Source organism: Eumetopias jubatus, unplaced genomic scaffold (genome assembly GCF_037043125.1).
Source record: "Eumetopias jubatus isolate StellerSeaLion01/CBP00866 unplaced genomic scaffold, mEumJub1_p1.0 scaffold_8, whole genome shotgun sequence".
Lineage (NCBI taxonomy): Eukaryota > Metazoa > Chordata > Mammalia > Carnivora > Otariidae > Eumetopias > Eumetopias jubatus.
Window position 1 is genome coordinate 108,532,598 of NW_028274814.1, and position 23,576 is coordinate 108,556,173.

General features: G+C 33.7%; 1 protein-coding gene across 2 annotated transcripts in view; it reads left to right on the forward strand.

Moving 5' to 3' along the window:
- The window catches only part of LRRIQ1 (leucine rich repeats and IQ motif containing 1), a 211,864-nt gene extending 198,343 nt beyond the window's left edge, over positions 1–13,521 (forward strand). For both annotated transcript variants that reach the window (XM_088025656.1, XM_088025657.1), the window contains one exon: positions 13,379–13,521. In XM_088025656.1, the coding sequence (XP_087881782.1) occupies positions 13,379–13,521 (143 nt within the window). The remainder of the gene's footprint in view (positions 1–13,378) is intronic.
- The last annotated feature ends 10,055 nt before the right edge of the window (positions 13,522–23,576 follow it).

Genomic DNA, 23,576 nt, shown 5'->3' on the forward strand with positions numbered 1-23,576 from the left:
GTTTAACATTGAGCTGTATGTCTGGACCAGAGCTTGCACATACTGAAGTAATGCAAAATAAGATTGAATTAAAGATGAAGCCTAGTTTCAGGTAAGTTCAAAAGCAAAGTTGAATTTTGAAAGGCTTAGTCTCTAGTAGGGAGGAAAATCTCTCTCAGTCATACTAATCAGAATTCCTTTCAGATTTTGTTAGCCACAACAGTGTCATACTGATTTTTTTCATGTTTATTGTTTATTCTCCTTCTCCCCTGCTAGCATGTATGTTCCAGGAGGGCAGAGAATTTAATGTAGAATCATAGGTACCTAGAACAGCTCCCTGGCATGCAGGCCCTGTAATGTATATGTAATGAATGAATGAATGGATGACTGACTGACTGACTGACTAGCTGGCTGAAATGAAGCAGGAAATGTCAGATAAGAGCTAGAAAGAGTATTTGTCATTTTACTGCTCCATAGTGGGAGGCAGGCTGTTCTGACAAAGAAGGAGGGTAAAAGATGAACTGTTTGGTAGACCTTCAACAGTATCTGCTAAAGCTCCTAAGAGTACCTGATCTGTCCAGAATCCTGGTATGTACAATCTATCCAAACAGTAAGAGTTTTCTTCCAGGTAAGTCTTTCAAACAACCAATCAAGAGATTCAGATTCCCATGGATCCAACCTACTTGAAACAAATCCTGTCATTTGTTCAATCAAAAATATGGGGTGTTCTTGAAGGCTCTGCCTCACACAAGTGTGACAGTGCTGAGCAAAACCAGTATATCTCTGGCTTTCATGGAGTTTATAATTTATACAAATATATGTTGTAACAGTCTGGGTCCAATCAGAAGATAGCTATCATACAGTAGGTTAAACAGGGAAAGTTTAAGTATTATTATATATACTAAAGTATTATCCATATCAGCTATGAAATATGAAGAAACTCTATATGGTACCCTAGGACTGAGGGAGAGCACTCAAGGAAGAACAAACTTGGAAGGGGGTCAGATTTCATTGGAGAAGGGATAGTTCCGCCACCAGATATCAGATGAGCTCCCTGGTTTGGCCAGACCAAAGCTGGTCTGGAGTTACTGGGCAAACAATAGGCAGTTCTCTGGAGTGCAGGAGGGGGAGCAGGTAATGAGCAATCGGTAGTATAGGCATGCTGTGAGAATGGATACTGATAAGGCAGAAGGTGATTTCGCTTTGGTTTCCCTGTGGAGAGGATAGCACACAGGTTATCGCTAGGCTGAAGCTGTGGGATTGCAGAGAAATCATGTTCTGGGACTGTGGCTCAGGCAGGCTGCATCAGAGGTCCTGAACCCACAATGCCACCTCCATCCACTCCTATGCCAAAAATCACAAAACCCCTTCTTCCAGCAGTGTCCCTTCAGCACCCACTATTGAGAAAGCTTAACATTTTTCTCACTTTAAAGGAGAAATGCTTAAAGAAATTATTTTATCACAAAACAATGAAGGGTATTCATTGCTTATACATTGATAACTGACATATATGCACGCACTAAATTACTACTTTCTGAATATAACAACATATATATGTATGAACTATATATATTTTATGAATTATATGATGTATATATAATTATATATTTATATATACATATGTATAAATATATGTATAAATATATAATTTTTGAATTTTATATATATATATATATATATACACATAACATCTTTACAAAGGTAAGTTGGACTCACTGTTCTTTAAGAGTCACAGCTTGGACCAAAGGCCTAGTATTATTTTACTTATGGCATCTTAGGCTAGGAAATATGCTTGGGTGAGAAAAACTGTGAAAAAATTTTCACAATTGAGAAGAATTGAGGAAAAGCATAAGAAGACCTCAAATTGTTAAGAGAATGTCATTCCATCATTCTTTTTCTCTTTCTTCTAAGTTTTAGAAACTATGTCATTACCTAGGGAAATTAATTAACTAAGAAATGACTTTATTTTTTTTAAAGATTTATTTATTTGAGAGAGAGAGAGAGAGAGAGAGAGAGACCATGGGGGGAGGGACAGAGGGAGAGAATCTTCAAGCAGACTCCCTGCTGAGTGCAGAGCCTGAAGTGGGGCTCAGTCTCATCACCCATGAGATCACGACCTGAGTAGAAACCAAGAGTCTGACACTTAACTAATGGAGCCATCCAGGCACCCCAGGAATGACTTAATAAAGTGTAGTACAGCCCTCACTAAACTGGAATTATGAAGTCCAGAGATAAGAAATGATTAATATGCCAGTTGCACTTTTAAACACAGTGAGAGACATTGGTAAGAGTATGTGTTAAGAGTCTGGGAAACAGATTTCTAATCCTGGCATGGCTCCTCACCAGCTTATGACCTTAGTTAAGTCCTTTACAAATCCTTTGTAAATCTAGTAGGTAACAGGCAGCCTGGAATAAAGGAAACGAATTTGGAGTAGGCCAGCTCTGAATCTGAACCCCAGTTCTCACACTTGTGTTTTTGTGAGCTTGGATGAGGTATTTCAGGTTTGGTTTGTCCATTTAGAAAATGTCATGGAAAGGGTGCCTGGGTGGCTCAGTTAGTTAAGCGACTGCCTTCGGCTCAGGTCATGATCCTGGAGTCCCGGGATCGAGTCCCACATCGGGCTCCCTGCTCAGCAGGGAGTCTGCTTCTCCCTCTGACCCTCCCCCCTCTCATGCTCTCTCTCTCTCTCATTCTCTCTCTCAAATAAATAAATAAAATCTTTAAAAAAAGAAAATGTCATGGAAAATTAGATAAATATATATGTATTTTTGCCCTCACGTGAAAAAAAGATGGAAAAAGAAAAAACAAACATAAAGGAGACCCAAGAGTCCTGATAGCTTTAGAATTCCATAATTCTGCAAACAGAATGATAAAACTTTGTATGTGACAATTTCCCAATTAAAAAACAACGGAAGCTATTATTTCTGATATTTTATAGTATGAAAATCATGTTTGTAACTGAAAATTTTCTCCATACCATAATACTTCTGATTTCAAATGTTTCAAATTGTCTCTAATTACTCTAGCTAAGTATAGTCAACTGAGATGGGGAAAAAATAAACCTTTCCTTTGAATGTTTTCCAAGTAAAGATCAGAAAACTTCCATCATCTACTAGAAATGACAGCTATTTCATAAAATCAAGTTGAATATTAAAAAGCTAGAGGTGATTCTGAAACTCAACATGCCTATTGTAAAAATTTGGCTTAAGGATATTCTACTATAAATACTTAGTGGTGGGTATCTTGATGTCCTAATACATTTTTTTTCTTTTTTTAAAGATTTTATTTATTTATTCGAGAGAGAGAGAGAATGAGAGAGAGAGAGAGCACATGAGAGGGAAGAGGGTCAGAGGGAGAAGCAGACTCCCTGCTGAGCAGGGAGCCCGATGCGGGACTCGATCTTGGGACTCCAGGATCATGACCTGAGCCGAAGGCAGTCGCTCAACCAACTGAGCCACCCAGGCGCCCATACATTTTTTTTTTTTTAATGTGAGAAGAGACAAACAAAATTTCCTAATAAGAACCCAGTCAACAATTCATACGGTGTAGTTGGAAATGATCTTTATCTTAATCCCTTAGCTAGATGTTTACTTTGTAGAAAGAAGTTGTTTGTAAATTTAATATTGAAGACACTAAAGAGGAAACTATGTATAAACATACAGCTACAAGGTAATTTAATGAATAGGTTATCCTGAAAGTAATTAGTAAAATCTATGATGTTTTGTACAAATGTAAATTGTTATGATGGGAAAAACAAAGGAATAACATGTTAGGCAGCTGTACTCTATAAGACAAATTTCAGCTTTTCAATTAATAAGGCTTTGTGAAAGGTGGTCTTGCTTTTAAGGAACGAATTTTTTTTAAGATTTTATTTATTTATTTGAGAGAGAGAGAATGAGAGATAGAGAGCACGAGAGGGAAGAGGGTCAGAGGGAGAAGCAGACTCCCTGCTGAGCAGGGAGCCTGATGTGGGACTCCATCCCGGGACTCCAGGATCATGGCCTGAGCCGAAGGCAGTCGCTTAACCAACTGAGCCACCCAGGTGCCCAAGGTGGTCTTGCTTTTAAATCTGATTATTCTCAGGCAGAATATCAGAGAACCAGAGCTATAGTCCCTTCTGAAGTATGTTTTGAAGAGAACTCTAGTATATTTATGGGCCAAAACTAGAAGGAAAGAGAGGCAGTCTCTCTTTTTTTAAGGGTTCTCTTTTTGAAGATGCGGTTAATATTAGTAATATTTTATATTCACATTGAATGAATTGTACCTTGGAAGTTATTTGTGGCGGTCTTATTCAATGAGTATTTATTGAACACTTAATATATATTAGGTATGGTTATATGTTATAGGGATCATTTCAAATTCAATTCAGTTCAGATTCAACTAAATATCAAAATTCTAAACTTTTTAAAAATGCAGGTCAGCCTCTCTACCTTATAATTATACTTAATATAGCAAATGTGTTAAAAAGTAGAGCTTAAATTCCACATATGAATAACATCATATGGTATTTGTCTTTCTCCTACTGACTTATTTCGCTTAGCGTAATACTCTCTAGCTCCATAGCAAATGGCAAGATTTCATTCTTTTTTATGACTAATATTCCATTGTATGTATATACCACATCTTCTGTAATTAGCATTTTAACCTCTTTGACAGCTCTGCTCCTTGCTACTGATCCCTTACACTATGTAACTTAAATTTACAAATCAGTGGGTTTTCTCACTGGATGTCTAGAAATGTTTTACATGTAATTTATTTTTTATCTCATAGAGTGGTCAAAGGTGAGTAAAATTTACATTTAATCATGTACCTGTTTGCATATTTTTCAGCACAAACTGAAAGAATACATAAAAAGAATAAATTGAGTTTTGGTTCAATTGCCCACTAATTAGCATATTGGTTTTACTTATACCTGGCCTTTAAAAAAAAATCTAGGTAGTTACATCACTCTATTTTCTTCATATACTATCTTGGAAAAACATGTAGTCTCCAGTATTCTGTATCAAATTTTGCAAAGTTCAAAGGAGACACTCTCATTAATATTACTTTATTAACGCATGTATTCGTATAATACAGCCAAAATCAACTCAAATATGGGAGTATTCTTTGAACACCTTCAAAAATTCCAATAACAACTCATCTGCAAAGACCTTGAGGAGTAAACAGAGAGACAGTGACATAAATAAAGGATAAGAAAGTCTGAAAAAAAAACTTTTGGTAATTCTTAAATTTAAAAAATCATGTTAGGGTTTATGAAATCATACAAAAATATAGGTGTGCATAGATATGGATAGATGTATAGAAATATCTTTCTCTGGTATTTCCTCACTTACAGAAATTGAACATTGTATTGTTTTTCATTGATACCTTTTATTCATTTTTTAGTTTCATAGGCCTTATTTCCAGGTAATGGGCAGTTCTTTCCAGTCCAAGCCATGCAAAAACAGATATGCATCTCACATTGGCTAACCTAATGATTTTCTTTATGGTACTGTTACATCAGAGGCATACTTTACTTCTGTTATACATGATACTGTCTTCTTTACAATAAATCTTAGTCATTTGAAGCTGAGTTTCAACTGTGTTACTATCACTTACTTTTGGCCAAATAGTTTAAAAGCATTACCTCAGTTTCCCCATTTTTAAAATGAGGGTGATGTGTATCTTGTGGAGTTATAATGAGGATTGAAAAGAGTTGGTGGAAATAAAGTGCCAAGCAAGGGGCTGGGACGTAGTGAACTCTTAAATCCCTGCAACGTCACATTTTCAGGCAAGTTATGAGTGAATTGACAATGACAGAGATTTGAAGAGCACGTGGGGCGATGAGAAAATATGATCACTAACATGTAATACTCATAATAGTTTTGAGAGTAAAAAGTAATATAATTGTGCTCAAGCAGAAAATTTTTTTGATGCTAAATGCATAATGAAGAGCTTTTAAATATGTGCACTTTTAATTAACTGTCATACTAAATGGCATAAGTGATGGTGTTCTATCTACAAAATCTCCTAATAAAATAATTCCATGATACCACTGTCTATGCTGATTGTTGTAAAAATTCATTGTACAAGAACTAAAAATTGACCATTGTATTTCCCATTTAAATGATTCAAACTTGTATCCCACTATAGATGTTATATTTTTGTCCAGGTAAAAAGAAGGTAAATATAAGACTTTATAAACAATTACGACCAAGTTAAACTTTTTTTGTTCTATATACAAAATCTGGCTTTGCTTATCATCTTTTTTTTTTATCTGAAGTATTTGATTTAAAGTAACATGTCAACGGGGCGCCTGGGTGGCTCAGTCATTAAGCGTCTGCCTTCAGCTCAGGTCATGATCTCAGGGTCCTGGGATCGAGCCCCGCATCCGGCTCCCTGCTCCGCAGGAGGCCTGCTTCTCCCTTTGCTGCTCCCCCTGCTTGTGTTCCCTCTCTCGCTGTGTCTCTCTCTCTGTCAAATAAATAAATAAAATCTTTTTTTAAAAAATAAAGTAACATGTCAATAAAAAAGCTAGAGCTACATCACATAGAATTTTTTAAAAAATTTGTTCAGCAAGAGTTGGTCTCTAACAATATAAAGTTGTAAACTTTAAGGCTCTTTTTATTATTGCTTAAACCATTAACTGACTTTTCTTGGTCTCAAATTTTTTGGCAGAAGCTTTACAAATACAAATTAGATCAGTCTTTTATTCTGTTCCTGAACTTTGACAATTAATCAAACAAACACATTAACATTAACACTTTAACCCTTAAAATATTCCCACAACCAGAACTAGATAATCAAAATTAATTATACCAAGAGCATGTTTACATGGTTGGTGGAATCATCTAATACATATGTATTAAAAGTCTAGTACAAAGTAGGCACATAATAAATAACTGTTGATTTAATGTCCGTTAACAACTTGATACTGCCTATTTCCAAGATCTAAGACAATTTAATGAAACAGTCAACAATGGTTCCAGACATAGTTATATGTAACAGTTATTAGTACTCACAGAGCAGTGTTTACAGATCTAAAACATAGTTTCACCAGCAGCTGATATTATCCAGAGAATGAGAAATTTCAACTGTGTTTGTGTGAGGAAACTAATTGTACATATGTCAACTACATTTATTCTTTGTAAAAAAAAACCAAAAACAAAAAATCACACATTTTTAATATTTTTGAGGACAGGATCCACGTATGCTCTTCTGATATTAGATTAAAGCATCATGCTTCTGACTGTAGTATTCTAGTTCTTATGCCTTCCCTTCATGTTCATTTCCTTTTTTAAAATAAACTGCTATACTCTGAATTTTGGGGGTGAGGTTGTTATTGTTGTTGCTTTCAAACCAATTTCTTACACTAGCTAATGTGGTGAGTAAATAAATGGGTATGGTCAAATGTGAAATGCATTTGTCAAATGAATGAAACTGAAGTGCAATAATATAATAAATCCTCAGGCTAGTCATGTTTATTGTTGCCAAATGTCTCCCTGCTAAGAAATAATAAGCATGAAAAGGGATAATAAAAGTTTCCATGAAAAGTTTTTGGGAAATCTATCCACAAGTCTTCACTATCTGGGAATGTGGGAATAAGTATTTGTTCTATACAAGTTCCATATGAGGACTGTAAAGATGGAATTATTAGAATAGAGTAAAATGGAAAGCAACTACAGTGTGATCATTACTAATATTATTTGACACATGGAAGAAAATTGACAGGGAAGGTCCACTGTAAGGCAGAATAGAACCATGCCTGCCATAAAATAGGCACTAAATAAATACATGTTGAATGACTGTGTAAATAAAAGGACAACTTTAAGATTTAATTTATTTGAGAGAGAGAGAGAAAGAGAGAGAGCTCTGTGGGGGGAACAGGGTGGAAGGGAAGAGGTAGAGGGAGAGAATCCAAGCGGGCTCCCTGCTGAGTGCTAAGCCCTGTGTGGGCCTCGATCTCATGACCCTGAGATCACGACCTGAGCCAAAATCAAGAGCCGGATGCTTAACTCTCTGAGCCACTCAGACACCTCTAAAAGGAAAATTTTAAATTAAAGCTTTCTAAGACCTCAAGTGATCTCGAAAATCTATTTTGGGTTTTAAATGTTTAAATTCCAAAGGATAACTGCTTAATGATAAACATTTGAAGATTTACTTAAAATGCATATTTTTGCTAAAAGTTTGCTTTAGCTAAATTAATTAACATGGAAAGTGAGGGGTAAGACAAGATTATTAGAAATTAAAATAGAGTGTTATATAAGAACTGGATTATTTCAAAAGAATAGACATATCAATTAAGGGTAGAAAATACTCTCAATTATTAGCATCTTTTATACCACTGGTCTTTAATTACAAAAAATTATGGACACTTGGTTGTAAATATAATAAAATTGAATAAAGTCCTAAAGAAAACAATAAAAAAAATTACTAAAGGAGTTGGAAATAGACCTTACCTGAATTGACAAGAGTAAAGGGACATATGATCTGATTTTTAGAAGCAACAGTGTACAGCAGAAAATGGATAGCTGGGTAGTTTTTAGATTGTTAACTCCTCAATGAGTTACAATTTTTATTTCCTAGTCAATTTAGAAATTTAAACACTCAGTAAGTATCGACTAGTGTAGTGGGAGGCCAGAAAATTGCATTTATCAAAGTTATATAGAATAGTTAACAATGGAAAGAAGAGTTTTAGTTAATTTAAGGCCCACGTGACAGAAAGCAAACCTAGTTCTGAAAAAAAAATCACAAAACCTATTTGTATTTTACAACAAAAGTAAATCACTCAGAAACATTCCTCTAGGAAAAAAAAATAAAAATAATATTGAACAATATTAGTATAAGAACCACAGAATTTATCGAAATACAATATTTTTAGCACCACATTCTAGCCATCTTTGTGTGTGTAGAGACAGCTACAAGGTATCCTCAAGAAGAAATCAACACAACATGGTGTTACAAATAGTAAAACCTGGCAAATACTGTGTACAATAAGGAGGCCTTAAAAATTCTGATCAAATATGAAGGGTAGCTATTATAAAAGATAAATAGGCAAAATACAAAAGTAAAAATCTTTATAATATCTATCAAAATAAGATTCCTCACTCTATTTGATATGTATTAGCTTTTATGCTCATTAGAAATTGTTTTCAAATAAATATACATAGCCAAGGCAAATTATATGTGTCTGGTTTAGAAATAATAGGCATTGTGATTTTTACCAACAATAACAAATACTGTGGATGTTTTCTATCAAATGTACAAAACCTAACTGATTTTCTTAGTCATATGTCTCTTAACTATTGGGTAAGACAAATAACTGTAAATGTCATTGTCCAATTGAAATATTGAGAAACAAATTTTATTAATATTTTTATAAGTTATAGAAAAAAATTTTAGTCACTGAACAAGCTTGAAAACAATTTGGGAAACAAGCAAATGATTTATTGAGGAAATCTGAATATAATAAAGACAACCTGTTATTTGTTTTGTTTTCATTCTCAGTGTTAGACTTTATCTAACTGAAGTTCACTGTAAATGATCACTATAATTCAAGGTTGGACATAGCAATGACCTTAAAAAGCAACTGTTATTTGAACACTGTAATGACTACCTCAACCTCAAACTTACCCAGTGTAACTCATTCACAGCATTTAAATTGATGTAAACGCTTTGCTGCTAAAAATTTGTTCTGGTCACTTTCATTAAAATGTTGAATTTTTTTTCTCCATGCTTTACTTGTGCTGTATCTGCTGTTAAGCAATACAATATGGGAAGGACTTTGAAAGGATTTCTATATCCAGACACATAGTGTTGGGTGTATTGATGAAAATCCAGTGACGTATTCCTATATATCATGAAATTTCTATTTTGACCGGTTTAACGAAGTTTTTTTTATACATACCAGGAGAGTCATTCAAAGCATTTTACATATTAAATTACTTATCAAAACACAGCATATATAGACCTTGACATTTGTTAAAGAACCAAGGATTTAACCAAAAAAATTTTTTAAAGGACCAGAACAAATCTTTAGCAGAACACAGATTATGTGGCAAAGAAGTGACTTATTGGAAGATAGAGCATACTTACCAAGACATACTTTAAGCATATATGTAAGAAACAGAGTGGTTAATTTGTATGTAAGAAACAGAGTGGTTAATTTCTATTAATAAGAAACAGAGTGCTGCATATCACCTTAAAATATGCAGCAGACTGTTGTTAAAGAAACATTAAATCTATAACAATAATGTTGCAGGAAAGTGACAAAAACTGTTAAAGGTCCTTTAGTCATAATTTTTTTTTATTCCAGGAGCCCATCAGTAGGCCTGCTCTAATGTCAATTTTTTGAGGCAAGATGCCCTCACTATTGTATTTTCATGGGGGAAGTAATTTTAGAATGATTATACATCGACTATTAAATTGCTTCTTTTCTTTTTTCTATTTCTCGAGTAGTTACAGGACAAAGTAATAGTTTTACAATAAATGCCAGTATGTGGTTCCTTTATAGATGTGTTGTTTTACTCCTTGATTTATATTCCATGTATCTGGTGGTTCAAGAATTTATATGACAACACAAAGACTCTCACTAAATGCAATGAGAGAATAAGCTATATTGACTACTGCCCAAATTATATATTTTCAAGTAGCAAACAATAAAATGCAAGCTTTTAATCACATCAAAAGTGTATTTTTAAAAACTATATGTATACGTATTTATGTAATTTTAAAGACTAATTTCCTACAGCATTTTCATTCCACTGAAAATATACTACAAAATTACTATAAAGGTGTTTTAAATATGTGTGTGATAAGTTATTTGCTGAAGGGAGTACACTACATAATGAAAAATTTAGACTGCCCTTTAAATATAGGGTTCCATTGTGGGTAAGTACAAAAAGACTTGAAGATTCATCAACAGCTTCAAAATAACAAAGACATCCGAACAATAAAAGGGAGAAGAATTGTACCATACAGTTTGTAGTCAATAGAAAAATCCTTTAGAATGCAGAAACACTGTTAAGAATGAGGATTTGGTCTAAAGAAAAGCCATGTTTTAATGCAATTCAATTTATTTCATTTTGAAATAATTATTTTAGAAGTGTATGAAATTATAAATATGCCAATACTTTGTACAGAAAGTGTCTCCCTCCTTACATATTATTTGTCATCTTTGATAAAAAGCTTATATTAAGAGTAAAGGCATTAAATAATACATCTTTATACTATTAAGATACTTTCATAGAAAATATTAACCAATAATGAACTATATTATTGGATTATATTTTAAAATACATACTTACTTGTACATATTACCTTGATTAATGCTTGCAAGGAACTTGATTTAGCTTTCTCTGTTGGAAGAAAACATTTGTGTCAGCCATTTGTGGAAACCTGCTTACTTTTTTTTTTTTACTAATCTCTGTTTTTTGTCTTAAATAAATATATCTGAATTCTAAATGTGTCCCAGTAGCTCTTCAGTTCTCAGAACTCCCTGCTCCCGCACGCCTTCAACCCCAGCTTTCTCCCCAAATTATGTGTTCTCCTAAATACATACTTGCTATCCCAGGAAAGAGTTTATTAATTAAAGAATTTTTACTGCTGGGGCAAGGTGAGGGTTTGCTGTTACTGTTGTTGTTTTCCAAAATAGACCGAGAAGACTTTCCATTCTGTTATTTGGAAAAAAAATATATTTTCCATATGTAACTAGCACGTAAGAAGATGATAAGTTTTTAGGATACTTTCTTACATTTTTTAGGCCACTATTTTATCATTAGGAAATTCTTTTAAAAAAATGGAAATTCTTGCTTTTCTGCATTAGTAATATTCCTGTTGCTTGAAAAAGTTCATGCAGTTTTGTGAAGGACTACTGACTGATTTACAGGGAGTAGCTCCATGCAGGCTAACTCTGGCCACAACTTGGAAGCCAACCTTACCTGGCATAGTTTTCGTCCTTTGTCTTTGACTGCCTTTGAGTGCCAGCTGTGAAGGTCTCTAAACTCCTGAGCTATGTTCTGTGTCTAACTCCATTACAGACTTGAGTTTGTATCCACAGCTATTACTCTCTCTGTCTAGCATACCCCCTCTTAAATCAATAGCTTTTTTCACCTGCCTTCCACCACTTCTTTTTGTACACTAAAAGTAAAATATGCTACCTTTATAGAAGTTCATTATCTACTTTGAATTTGTTTTCCTAATCACAATTTTAGTATAAAAATCCAAAAAGCAGTATTGTTTTAAAAGAGCTTTTATATAAAATGGGTTTATAATCAATATTTGCCATCATGCTGCACCAAATTTGAAATTAAGGCAAATTTCCACAAATGATCTAGTGTTTCCTAACCTTCCTATTTAGACATACTTTTTAAATATTTTAAGTTTTAGTTGGGAAAGCATTAATTTTTTTAAAAAAAATTAGATATTTCCCCTCCTAAACTTATTTAAAGCACAATAGCATCACAATGGAGAGTCATGTGGTTTGAACCTTTGCCTCAAGTCAGTACTATGGGAACTCTGGAATTCCTCACTCTGCTGCTTTTCAAACCCTTTCCCCACAGATCCAGCCCTGTGCTTGCTTAATGCTCAGGAGATTTAAAGCAGATGATCATAATTCTTTAATAGTATTTTTGATATGGCATCTTGGGATCTTGCTGAGTAAAACATTCCTAATCCACCATCCCATTCTTTCCACTACTATTTATTTTTAACCTCTAACAATTTTTGATACTTTTTTTCTGGATAAGTTCTAAATTGTTGACCATAATAATTTCTTCCATTTTATAGCACCTGTTTACAAAGCACTCTCATAGGTCTTACCACCATTGCAATATAATCAGAAAGGCAGTACCCTGCAATGCACAGATTGTTTCCCTCATTTATAAAACTAAGTCTTAGAAAAGTGGTAACCCGCCTGGAGTCACAAAGCTGGGTTTTATGCAGCCAGACTAGAACCCATGAATATCTTTAGATTCTATATCTAATATGTTTTCTGTTTTACCAAGAATTCTTTTTTCTGAAGAAGTCCTTAAGTCAAAAACTATTTCTAAAACTAATCATAACATACTCATTTATGAAAACATAGTGATAAAAATTTAAACTACGAAAATATAAACGAATTTAGATATCTAAAAACTAGGAAGATATATAATCTCAGTCTTGAGATACCAGTTTTGATTTGTAGATAGAAGAAAATTTATCTATTTAATTTTTTCAATCATTTTATTTGAACAAAATGTACTTTATACCAAACTTTGATTATTTTGCAAACAAAAAGAAAACTCATTATGCCTTTTTAAAAAAATTCAAAGATCATATAGTTCTAAAATGCGTGTTGTTGACAAATATATTTCTTACTTTAAAATATAATTCTACTTGGATCAAGTTAAGTGAATGTGTCCATTTAATATCACTGTCTAGGTTTTTCAATTAAGGGAATATTTGCACCAATGATAACAAATACGGAACCTTCTAAGAAAGAACGTATATCATTCCGTGACTATCCTGTACAACTCAGTGGTGGATGGGGAAGTGGCAAAAAGAAGGTGAACACTTCAAACTAATTCTTCAAGCTTCAGCATTCAAAATATATGGCACATGGTTTTCTCAAGAGTTCTATGGATATCTGGTCATGTTACCAATTGAATACAAGGTTTTAGAGTACTGTATTTAATTTGTATTATTATACATATTCCACAATTTTGTTTGCTGATGGAGTTATCTGATTTCCCATCTATAAAATACAATTTTGCTATTTTTCCTTTGTTTATGAGGAATGGCCTCCAGAATTAATTCTTAAAATATATGAATGGAATTTGCATGTCCAGTTTCTTCTTTTGTTTAAAGATTTTATGACATATGTATTAAAGATGGTTTTTGTTACCAGTAAGAAGTTGTAATACCATACACATATTGTAAGAGAATATAACTATAATTTATTGACACTGTTCATAGTATTAATGAATAATTAATACATTGAAAAATTTTATTTGGATATTTCAAAGATAAATTGATATATAAAATATTTAGAGTAGACAATGAAAATGGCCTTCATTTTTTTTACTTTAAGTCATCTTAAATAGAGTTGAGAAAATATACTTTGTTTAAACTAAAATGAAATATCAGTTTAAATATTTATACTGTTATATATTCTATCATTTTAATTTTAGTTAAGGTGCCTCAAAATTTATTTAAAAAATCTTTTCAAAACTCCATCTTAAAACTTTGTAATATTAATCTATTTTCTAAAGTTACTGACCAGTTTTATTAAATGCTTACTATTTTGTGGTTAATATTCTGTGATGTCTTAATAAATACAATGTGCAAAATACTGTACCTCTCCTGTTCCTTAAGATCTTTTACTTTCCTGAGTCTGGAGCTTTCTTCACCAGTGACTTCCCAATGTGTTGCTGTGTAATAGGATCCACTGAACTTTAGTTATTTTTTTCCCTTTGTTTTCTACTCTCTATTGAAGAATTTCATCTAAAAATGACTAAGAAAATTTAAAGATGCATTTATTTAGTTCGTGCCCCCTATCGACTTTTAGAGGTCTATTGCATTTCAAACCTATAAATCTCTTTTAACTTGATTGAGATAGAAATGTTAATGAACCTTGAGCTGTCAGTCAAAGAAAACAGAGATTCATATGTTGTGGCCTGGAAATTGAGCTTTGGAACGTAAGCTCCATGTGTAGTTGCTTTATGAACATGCTGTTATGTCACCCTTTTAGTAAGAGCATCCGCAGACCAACATAATGTAATGATGGAAAATATTTTATCTCAACTTATTGTGAACCTGCAAGAGAAAACCACATCAGAGCTGAAACTGATGGGGTTTTATGGTTCATATGCTCAAATCAATGAAATGGAAAGGTTAGTATGAGAAGCGAGATGTTTATGATTAAACTGTTTTAGTGCCTAAAAATAATTTAGTCTATAGTTTCCTTATTCTGTGATTTGTGTAATTGTTTCATAATTAATTCTGAGGAGGATGATGGGTGTTGATGCTTCTTAAATTTGTAGGTGATGATTGATGAATATGTCAATAAAATAGTTTCCTAATTAGAGTGTTCAACTAAAAGTTCTTTGTAGTGTTGTTTATTGTGTCTGGCCTTAAAATGTTCATTTACAAAATCAGAGTTCAAACATCATTTTAACATTAGTTTATTTGCATTTATGAAAATGGAAGAGGTAAATTATAAAATTGAATAAATTTTAAAAATAATTCACATTTTTTTTAATTTTAAAGTTGAATAAAACCTGGAAGAAATCAAACCAAGAGATATTCTTTCTCCTGCTGCCTTGAGAGGAGACATTAAGGCAAATATTTGTCTTTAAGATTTGGGAAGGCAAAAATATGAGCCTATATTGTCACTGAGTTGACTGAATTTTGGATTAATAGTGATGGACCTAGCCAATGTTACTATTCAAATGCACAACCCCAAATGACATTTTGTCTTTCCTGAACCCTTCCCAAATCAATTCTCACCTTTCCACCTGTCCCTCTCTCACCCCAGTGCTATCACAACCACCAGGCATTTTCAGTGAGAATGGCAAAGTGAATCCTGATCACAAAAAGGCTGGTGGAAGTGTTGGGCAGTGTTTGGAGATTCCAGAATGTCTTGCTATGAGAGTTAACTATATTGGCTTCTGGGGGTATCATCTTCCCAAGGTCCAGTCTACCAACAACATCTCTGTGCACATACTGCATTATAAGAGAGCTCATTGGGTATTTTGAGAAACATTCCAAAGCCTAATTTCTTACTGTGCTCATAAATTAATTAAAGGTACAACCACCACATTAAAAAACAAAAGAAGTCAGAATAGTATAAAAAAGCCAAAGCACTGTTAAAGACAATGCTCTGCCTTAAAGGCAAAAGGGAGAATACACCAAGATTCCTGGAAATTAGCTTTGAGTTTTTCTTTTTTGGAGAAAACAAGTGATAATGCACTTTAGCCAGAAAGAATAAGTTGGAAGGCACAGACAGGGATTAAAAGGTTTTTACATTAAAATTGCAAATGAACAATAAATTAAATAGCAGTGTTTTAAGAGATCTCTGTCTAATTTTAAATCCTCTCATCATCAGCATAAGAAGCTTTGGATGTTCCATGTTTTGATTATGCTGTTATTGAATTGGCCATTGCCATGATTTTCTCCTGGTTGCTTATAATTTACTCATATTCTCTTATTTTTCTCAAAATCTAGGTAACATTGAGCCAAAGTTCAGACTAATAAAAGGTAGGGTATATTTTGACAATATTTTACTGGTAGTAGGCTATAATTGAAGTAACTATAATAAAAGTTTCTTAGAAAAGAGAAACATTTTTGCTTATTCTTTTGAAAAGAAAAATAAGTTGGTAAGGTCTCCCCTTATTATTTCCTTTATTATCATATTTTCTACCAAATGCAGCCTCTACAATCTTTAAGGCCCAGAAAATAATTCACCGTCTGAATTTATGGTTTTCAGGACTCTACTGGGAGAAAGTGAGTTATCCAGTGAATATTCTTTAACTTAGGGGAAGATGACCCCTACTCACTCTTTGGAAGAATGGTTGTCAGGGCTAATTTCTAACTCATCACTAAAAGGAGAGGTAATTCTGTCTTTTTCCATACAGAATGAAATCCATTATCTACCATGATATCTTTGCTTATCTAGATGCAGCTGTTTTTCTCATTGATGGTTGTGAGATTCAGAGAAAGCCTCTTTCCGGAAGCTAAAGAACTGTATTTTAGACCTATGGTGTCTAGAACATAGCCACTAGCCACATGTAGCTACCTGGTACTTTTAATACAGTTAGTCTGAATTGAGAGATGATGTAAGTATAAAATGCACAGTAGATTTCAAGCATTTTGTATGAAAAGAGAATGCAAAATTGCCCAATAATTTTATATTGATTGTGTATTTTGGCTTAAATAAAATATATTATTGATTTTTTTTTTTTATTTAGAGGGCACGTATTGAATGGAGCACTGGGTGTTATATGCAAACAATGAATCATGGAACACTACATCAAAAACTAATGATGTAATGTATGGTGACTAACATAACAAAATAAAATTAAAAAAAGATGTAAGTATTTCTAGAAAGATTTGAAATTACATATATATTGAACATTGTATTTCTATTGGATAGAACTGATCTGGAGGCTATTCTCTGAGATAACTTAGGTAGGGTGTTATTGATGCAGAAAATAATTGGTGACATAGTAGATTAAAGAAAAGATAAAAAGAAAAAGAAAAAAGACTCCAGAAAACAGGCACAAAAATTCTAGTTTGTAAGAGAGGTAAACTTTGATTCTGCTAAACATAGTGAATATCATGAAATAAAAGGAAAAATAACCTCACTTGTGGTTCTAGACTTTAAGATAGTAAAATTGAATTTTAATTCCATTAAAATTAACATATATATTATATATAGTTCATTTTGTTTTTATTTATTTTTAATAAGAGACCATCTTATAAAGTCAAGTCAAAGTCTTTTGTGTTACTGGTGGCAAGAAACAGAATTAGCACTCACTTTGCAGTCTGTGTTATCTCAGGCTTTACATATGTATAAGCTGTTAATTTTCAAAGGGCATGATTTGAGCTGTGACATAAGTAGGGTCTTTTAATGGGAACAATATTATATTTGGCATCTTACTGTATTATAAATTGAGTGTTAATCTAATACATAAAACATGAAAAACCACTAACATTTGCATAAATGAATATGATACATTTGAAAACAGCACATAGAGTGTTTCTAACTTCTAAAAAGCATATAATCAACATGTGCTTTATGTGGTACCACCTGACCACCATTTTTCCTTCCCCTCCAAATATTATGTCATTCATCTACTATTCCTAGGAGCCAGAATTTTACCCAAGTCAAAATTGAAGTGAAACATTTCATGTGGCTTTTCATTTATGACATATCTCTACCAGCACTTTAGAGCAAAAGCCCTCTCTAGTAGATCTGGAAGGGCCACCTGCAGAGGGATCATGGGGACTCTAGAGCTCAGTAGAGAAGAATGCATGGAGCAGCAGGAAAAGAGTGCCTCGACTGGGAAGGTCTGCTCTACAAGGGGAGCTTAGAGTAAGGGCTTCTCTGGTCCTTGTCTGTCGTCTTTGACTTCAGACAGTAGCTGGCCAAGGTGCTACAGGAAATCCTTTCTAGGGAGATTTTGAGAAAAGTGAACTAATTCAATTATATTACAACTGGTAAAGTTTTCCTTTTTATTTCAAGGTTTATTTTTACCTTGACTGAGTGTTATCTCCATAGCATCCTTACATTTTAGGTGGTGTTATAGCCACTTTTCCAGTGCAAAAGCAAAGGTGAGAAATGACTTCAAGTCTATGCTTTCTTTATGGAAGCCTGAATGTGTCTACCAGGGGTAACCAGGTGAGTAAGTGTAAAACTTTTTTTTTTAAATGTCATCGGAATTTCCTAAAAATAATTTTCTCTAGCAAAAGCTGTAATAAAAACTTCAAACTCGTTTTATGATCCTCATAGAATTGTTCTAGATCAGCATTGTACAGTACAAATACAATGTTAGCCACATACATAATTTTAAATTTGCTGACAGCCACGTTACAAATGTAAAAAGAAATTGATAAAATTAATGTATTTTATTTAACCCAATGTCTCCAATATATTTCTTTTATCAAAGGGGATTATATGGGCATTATCTTACAGAGAAAAAAAAACTTCAGCTCTCCTAGCCCCTAAAATTACATGTTTGGGGAAAAATAAAATGGTATAAAAATAAGATGATTTCTAACTGATATGTACCATAGACATAGTAAGGGTAGATCTGTTTCTCATCTCTCTCTGAATCATTCAGATTTTGTCTAGCCATGGACTTCCTACTAACTTTGAAATGATTCCAATGCTTAGAATAACTCAATATAATACATAGAAGTAAGTAAGAAATCAGCACAGCAATTTTGTTCTGCTCAGTACATGTTTTGGAATGAGGCATACAGAAGAAAGTGAAGAGAACATATTTTTTGTAATCTGTCCTATGTTCTTTTTTTTAAGATTTTATTAATTTATTTGAGATAGAGAATGAACCAGAGAGAGCATAAGCCTGGGGAGGGGTAAAGGGAGAGGGAGGGGCAGATTCACCGCTGAGCAGAGAGCCCCATGTGGGACTGGATCCCAGGACCCTGGGATCATGACCTGAGCCAAATCTGTCCTATGTTCTAATCCTCACTCTGATATGTCATCTTAGACAAGTAGCAAGGTCTATGAGTCTCCTTGCTTACCATTAAATTAGGCTTATAACTCCTAGGGTGCTATGAGGTCAGGTGACAAAGTATATGAGAAGCCCCTGGCTCAGTACATTGGGTATTATAAGTACTCAATAAATGATGACTTGGCAAAGAAAATCTTTCCAGACCCATCTTCCAAAATTAAGCCAAAAATTGGATCGATTTTGCATACCTTATTTAGCAAGTATTTCTATGAAGTGATGGAAAATATTTTAAAAAAAAGATCTTTAAAACTGGCTTCTCTAAATTTGCCTCAACATGGCAGTAGAATTCAACTTTTCAAATACATACATATTGAAAAAAACCATGTATGTATTGAACATTGTCCCTTGAAAGTATACAGAATACTTTGGAAATGTAAAAGGCATACATTTCTAATAGCACATAGTTTATTTTTTCACATGGACAAATGAAACATGTATTTCTAGAAAATAGGTTAAAATGTCAGCACCAGACCTCTGTAGGCAGTGCTCTATACTCCAAAATGGACCCATAAAATGTTTCCAATATCAGGTCCCAAAGGGGATTCCAGGTAATTGGCTAGACTGGTGCACATGCTCCATTCTCTCACATTTCTCCACTTCTCATCCCCTCCCCTTCATAGGAAAATATTGGCTCATTGTCTCTCTACGGAGACAAAGAAAAGCATAACCATCCCTTGATTTTCTTTCTTTCTTAATCTTTATTCATTTTTTGATTAACAAGAAACTTGGTTTTTTTAATCTTCATAAATATAAACTAACTTTAAAAGATGAGTGTTAGCCTAGATCCAATAAACAACAGTAAAAGGAACTTCTATTTTAGCAACCCAAAGGGACAAAAAATGTTTTGGGTAATGGGAAGTATTAGTTTAAAGTGAGAATGGACAGGGAAAGGGTGTTTTCACATTCTATTTAATTGACCTCAAAAGATTATTTGATATTGAGGAAAGCATTTTAGGCAAAGGATACAACCTGAATAAATACCTGGAGACAGCTAACAGTGACATGTCCAGGGAATGGAAAGAAGAATCCAGAGACTGGATTATTGGACAGAACAGAGAGAGCCTGGTGAGAGAAACAGGGAATTAGTGGGAAATGTCATTGGGAAGTAGGATTGGATAAAGTGCTGTGAGATCTGTCCTGCCTATAAATTTTAGGTGGAAAACTGCTATGTGAAGATTTTCAAAAATAGGAGGGCAATGTTATTATTACCAATAATTACTGGGATAATCTCAAAATAAAAATAGACATGATCAGGGGAAAATTTAATTTGATTCAAATATGACATGATAACAACCAAGTTACTCCCTCCAAAGCCTGTTGGGAGTTGGTTTTACATATGCTGATATACTTAAATCTAAGTGAGGCTGCTTCCAAGTATAGACATGGGCTGCGCTCTCTGTAAATTCTCCCCTCACAGGAATATGGATACAGAGAGTGATATCCTGAGCAAGCTGCTCTACTCCAGGGAAAGTGTTCCATGAAGGCTTCAGGAACACAATGCTGAGTCTTCTAAGTCTAATAATGGCTAGAAAAAGCTAGAATTTCTACTATTTACTCTGAATATATTAGAATCAAAGAATTGTTAAGGCCTCTGTCCTAGTTGGCTTGAGTTGCTATAACAGAATACCATAGAGTGGGTGGCTTACACAACAAACATTTATTTCTCACAGTTCTGGAATCTTCAATTCTGAGGCCAGGTGCCAACATGGTCAAGGCGCCTCTTCCTGGTTTACAGGTGGCCATCTTCTTGCCATATTCTCTCATGGCAGGGAGTGAGACCTCCCATCTCTTCATCCCTTTTTAGGAGCATTAATCTCATCATGAGGGCTCCAGTCTCATGACCAAAAATATAACCCTAACCACCTCCCAAAAGCCTCACTTCTAAATACTATCACAATGGGGATTAAGGTTTCAACATATGAATTTTGAGGGAACACAAACATTCAGTCCATAGCAGCCTTCTAGAAACCAGGTAGTTTACTTAATAAGAATTATATAGTCTTTTTTCAATACATGGCTTACAATGGGAATATTTTAACAAGAGAAGCTAAGACTTTAATAGGTAACTGTATTTGTTTGAAGTTACACAGATTGATGGTTAGTAATAGAGCTGGGAATAGGTACCCAGTCTCCCGAGTCACAAAAATCTTGGAAAATTTGTTAGAGGTAATACCTATGTTTACAACCTGATGTAATTATAGTTTGCAGCAAGCACACTTACCTCAAACTAGTACACACATGTCAGGACAGAATCCTTGTGGAGATTTGTTTCTCATGTGTGATCCTCTCTCCTTCTCTTTCTTAATTAATCATAATTATATATTTCATTTTCCCAATTTATATAGTTGAATTTTCTTTTTTTAAAGTCACTTTTCATTCCATAACACCACTTGTTTATTTTCACTATGTCCATAATCTTTATTAAGTGCTTTCCCATTCTGAATTTTAAAAGTCAAGACAGTAAACACATAGTGCTTATAATATGGCCAGGCACTGTCCCTAAATGTTCTAGATACATTAATTCTTTTTATATTTACTCCCAACTGTTGAGATAGGTACTGGTTCTAGCCCCTTTTACTGAAGATGATACTGGATCATAAATGGTTACATATCTTCTCAGCATCACACAACCAGCAGGTGGTAGAGGTGGACCCAAGCCATGTGAGTCTGAATCTAGTCTGTATTTTCCTACACAAAATAAATATGCATACATACATTATCACAGACACTGTGTAGCCAGCTAGCCAAAGGTGCCATCCATAGGTAATTGAAAAAGTTATCTAAATAATAAAAATATAGGCAGGCCAGGGGGGCCTGGGTGGCTCAGTCTGTTAAGCGTCTGCCTTCTGCTCAAGTCATGATCCCAGAATGTGCTCCCTGCTCAGCGGGGAGCCTGCTTCTCCCTCTCTCCCAGCTCCTGCTTTCTGTTGCTATTTTTCTTTCTCTCTCTCTCAAATTAATAAGTAAAATTAAAAATATATATATATAGGCAGGCCAGAATGGTACTGTGGTAATCTGACATAAAACATCTGCTTTCCAAATATAGTCTTTAATTTCAGCTCATAATTAAAGGAAAATATGGAAAAAATTATTTTTTCCTTAGAGAAAATTAATCCTAATTTGGAAATTAATAGTAAAGTAAATTTTTGGTGAGGGAAACTTCAGAAAGGTAATGTTACGGTAAGCGTGAAGGATGCCATCTGGAAGCTTTGATTTGCAAGAGACTTGTACAACACAGACTTACCTCTGTCAAGTCTCTTGCCCAGAGCATGCCGCTTTGAGAATCAGCTCACTTTAGTCACAGAGAACTTTCATTGTTGAAACGCTTGCTTTTTACATTAAAAAACCTGTTTTCTAACTGAAGTCAATCCATCTAGTTCTACCGCTGGGACCACACTGAATAAATGTAATCAGTCTTTTGCATATCTTCTCTTAGCTAAAAATCACTAACTCCTTTAACCGTTCTTTGCATGACAGCTTTTCCAAATCCTCTTTGACTCACCACTAGAAAAGCTCAATATTATCAATTTCTCTTAGTAAAAGTAGTTTCCAGAGCACTTCTCAGTTCTCTAGATTTCTGCATAACACTGTATATAGTGAGGATTAATCTTTCTTGATTAATCCTCACTATAGTGTGGATAAGAAGTGTGATGCTTCACTTCTGCTAATGTAATGTAAGTGAAGTTTATTTAAACTACCTTAGCAACTAAATCATGCTGTGGACTCAAAATATCCTCAGATCTTTATTGTATGGACCCTTATAATTTTTGCTTTCCCTCTTCTATATTTATTTTTTTAACCTTAATTTGAAACTTTATATTTGTCTCCATTGGTTTAATTCCATCATTCCACCTTCTCCAAAAATATTTGCTTCCCAATTTTTCTTGTATTCTAAATCTTTATCCCTCCTAAGAATACCTACTATATAAAACTTTGTAAGTGCAACCTCTGTATTTGAGCTTTTGGAGAAAATACTGAATAGAAATAAGGTCCACCTTTAATAAATAATATTTGAAGGAAATTTTTAAAAATGATTAATAGGATTCTAGTGGTCACTGCTGGAACTAAAAAGTTGCATGAGAAGAGCTGCCATCCTATACCGTTTGCCTCAACTTTGATCCAGCAGTGAGAGATACCCAAAGAAGCTTATGTAGCTCAAATGAGACATTGCTCATAGATCTATTTTATTTCATGAAAAATAAAAGTACATTGATAAAGTTTATTTTATTCATTTTGTCAAGACATATTATTTTTTAAACTCTAAGACAGTAGTCAAGGTTGTATTAACATTAGAGAGAATGCAGAATTAAAGGACATTCTTAAAACAGAATAATCAATTACTTAGATTTTGTTTAATTCAAGTATTGAGCAATTCTTAATGT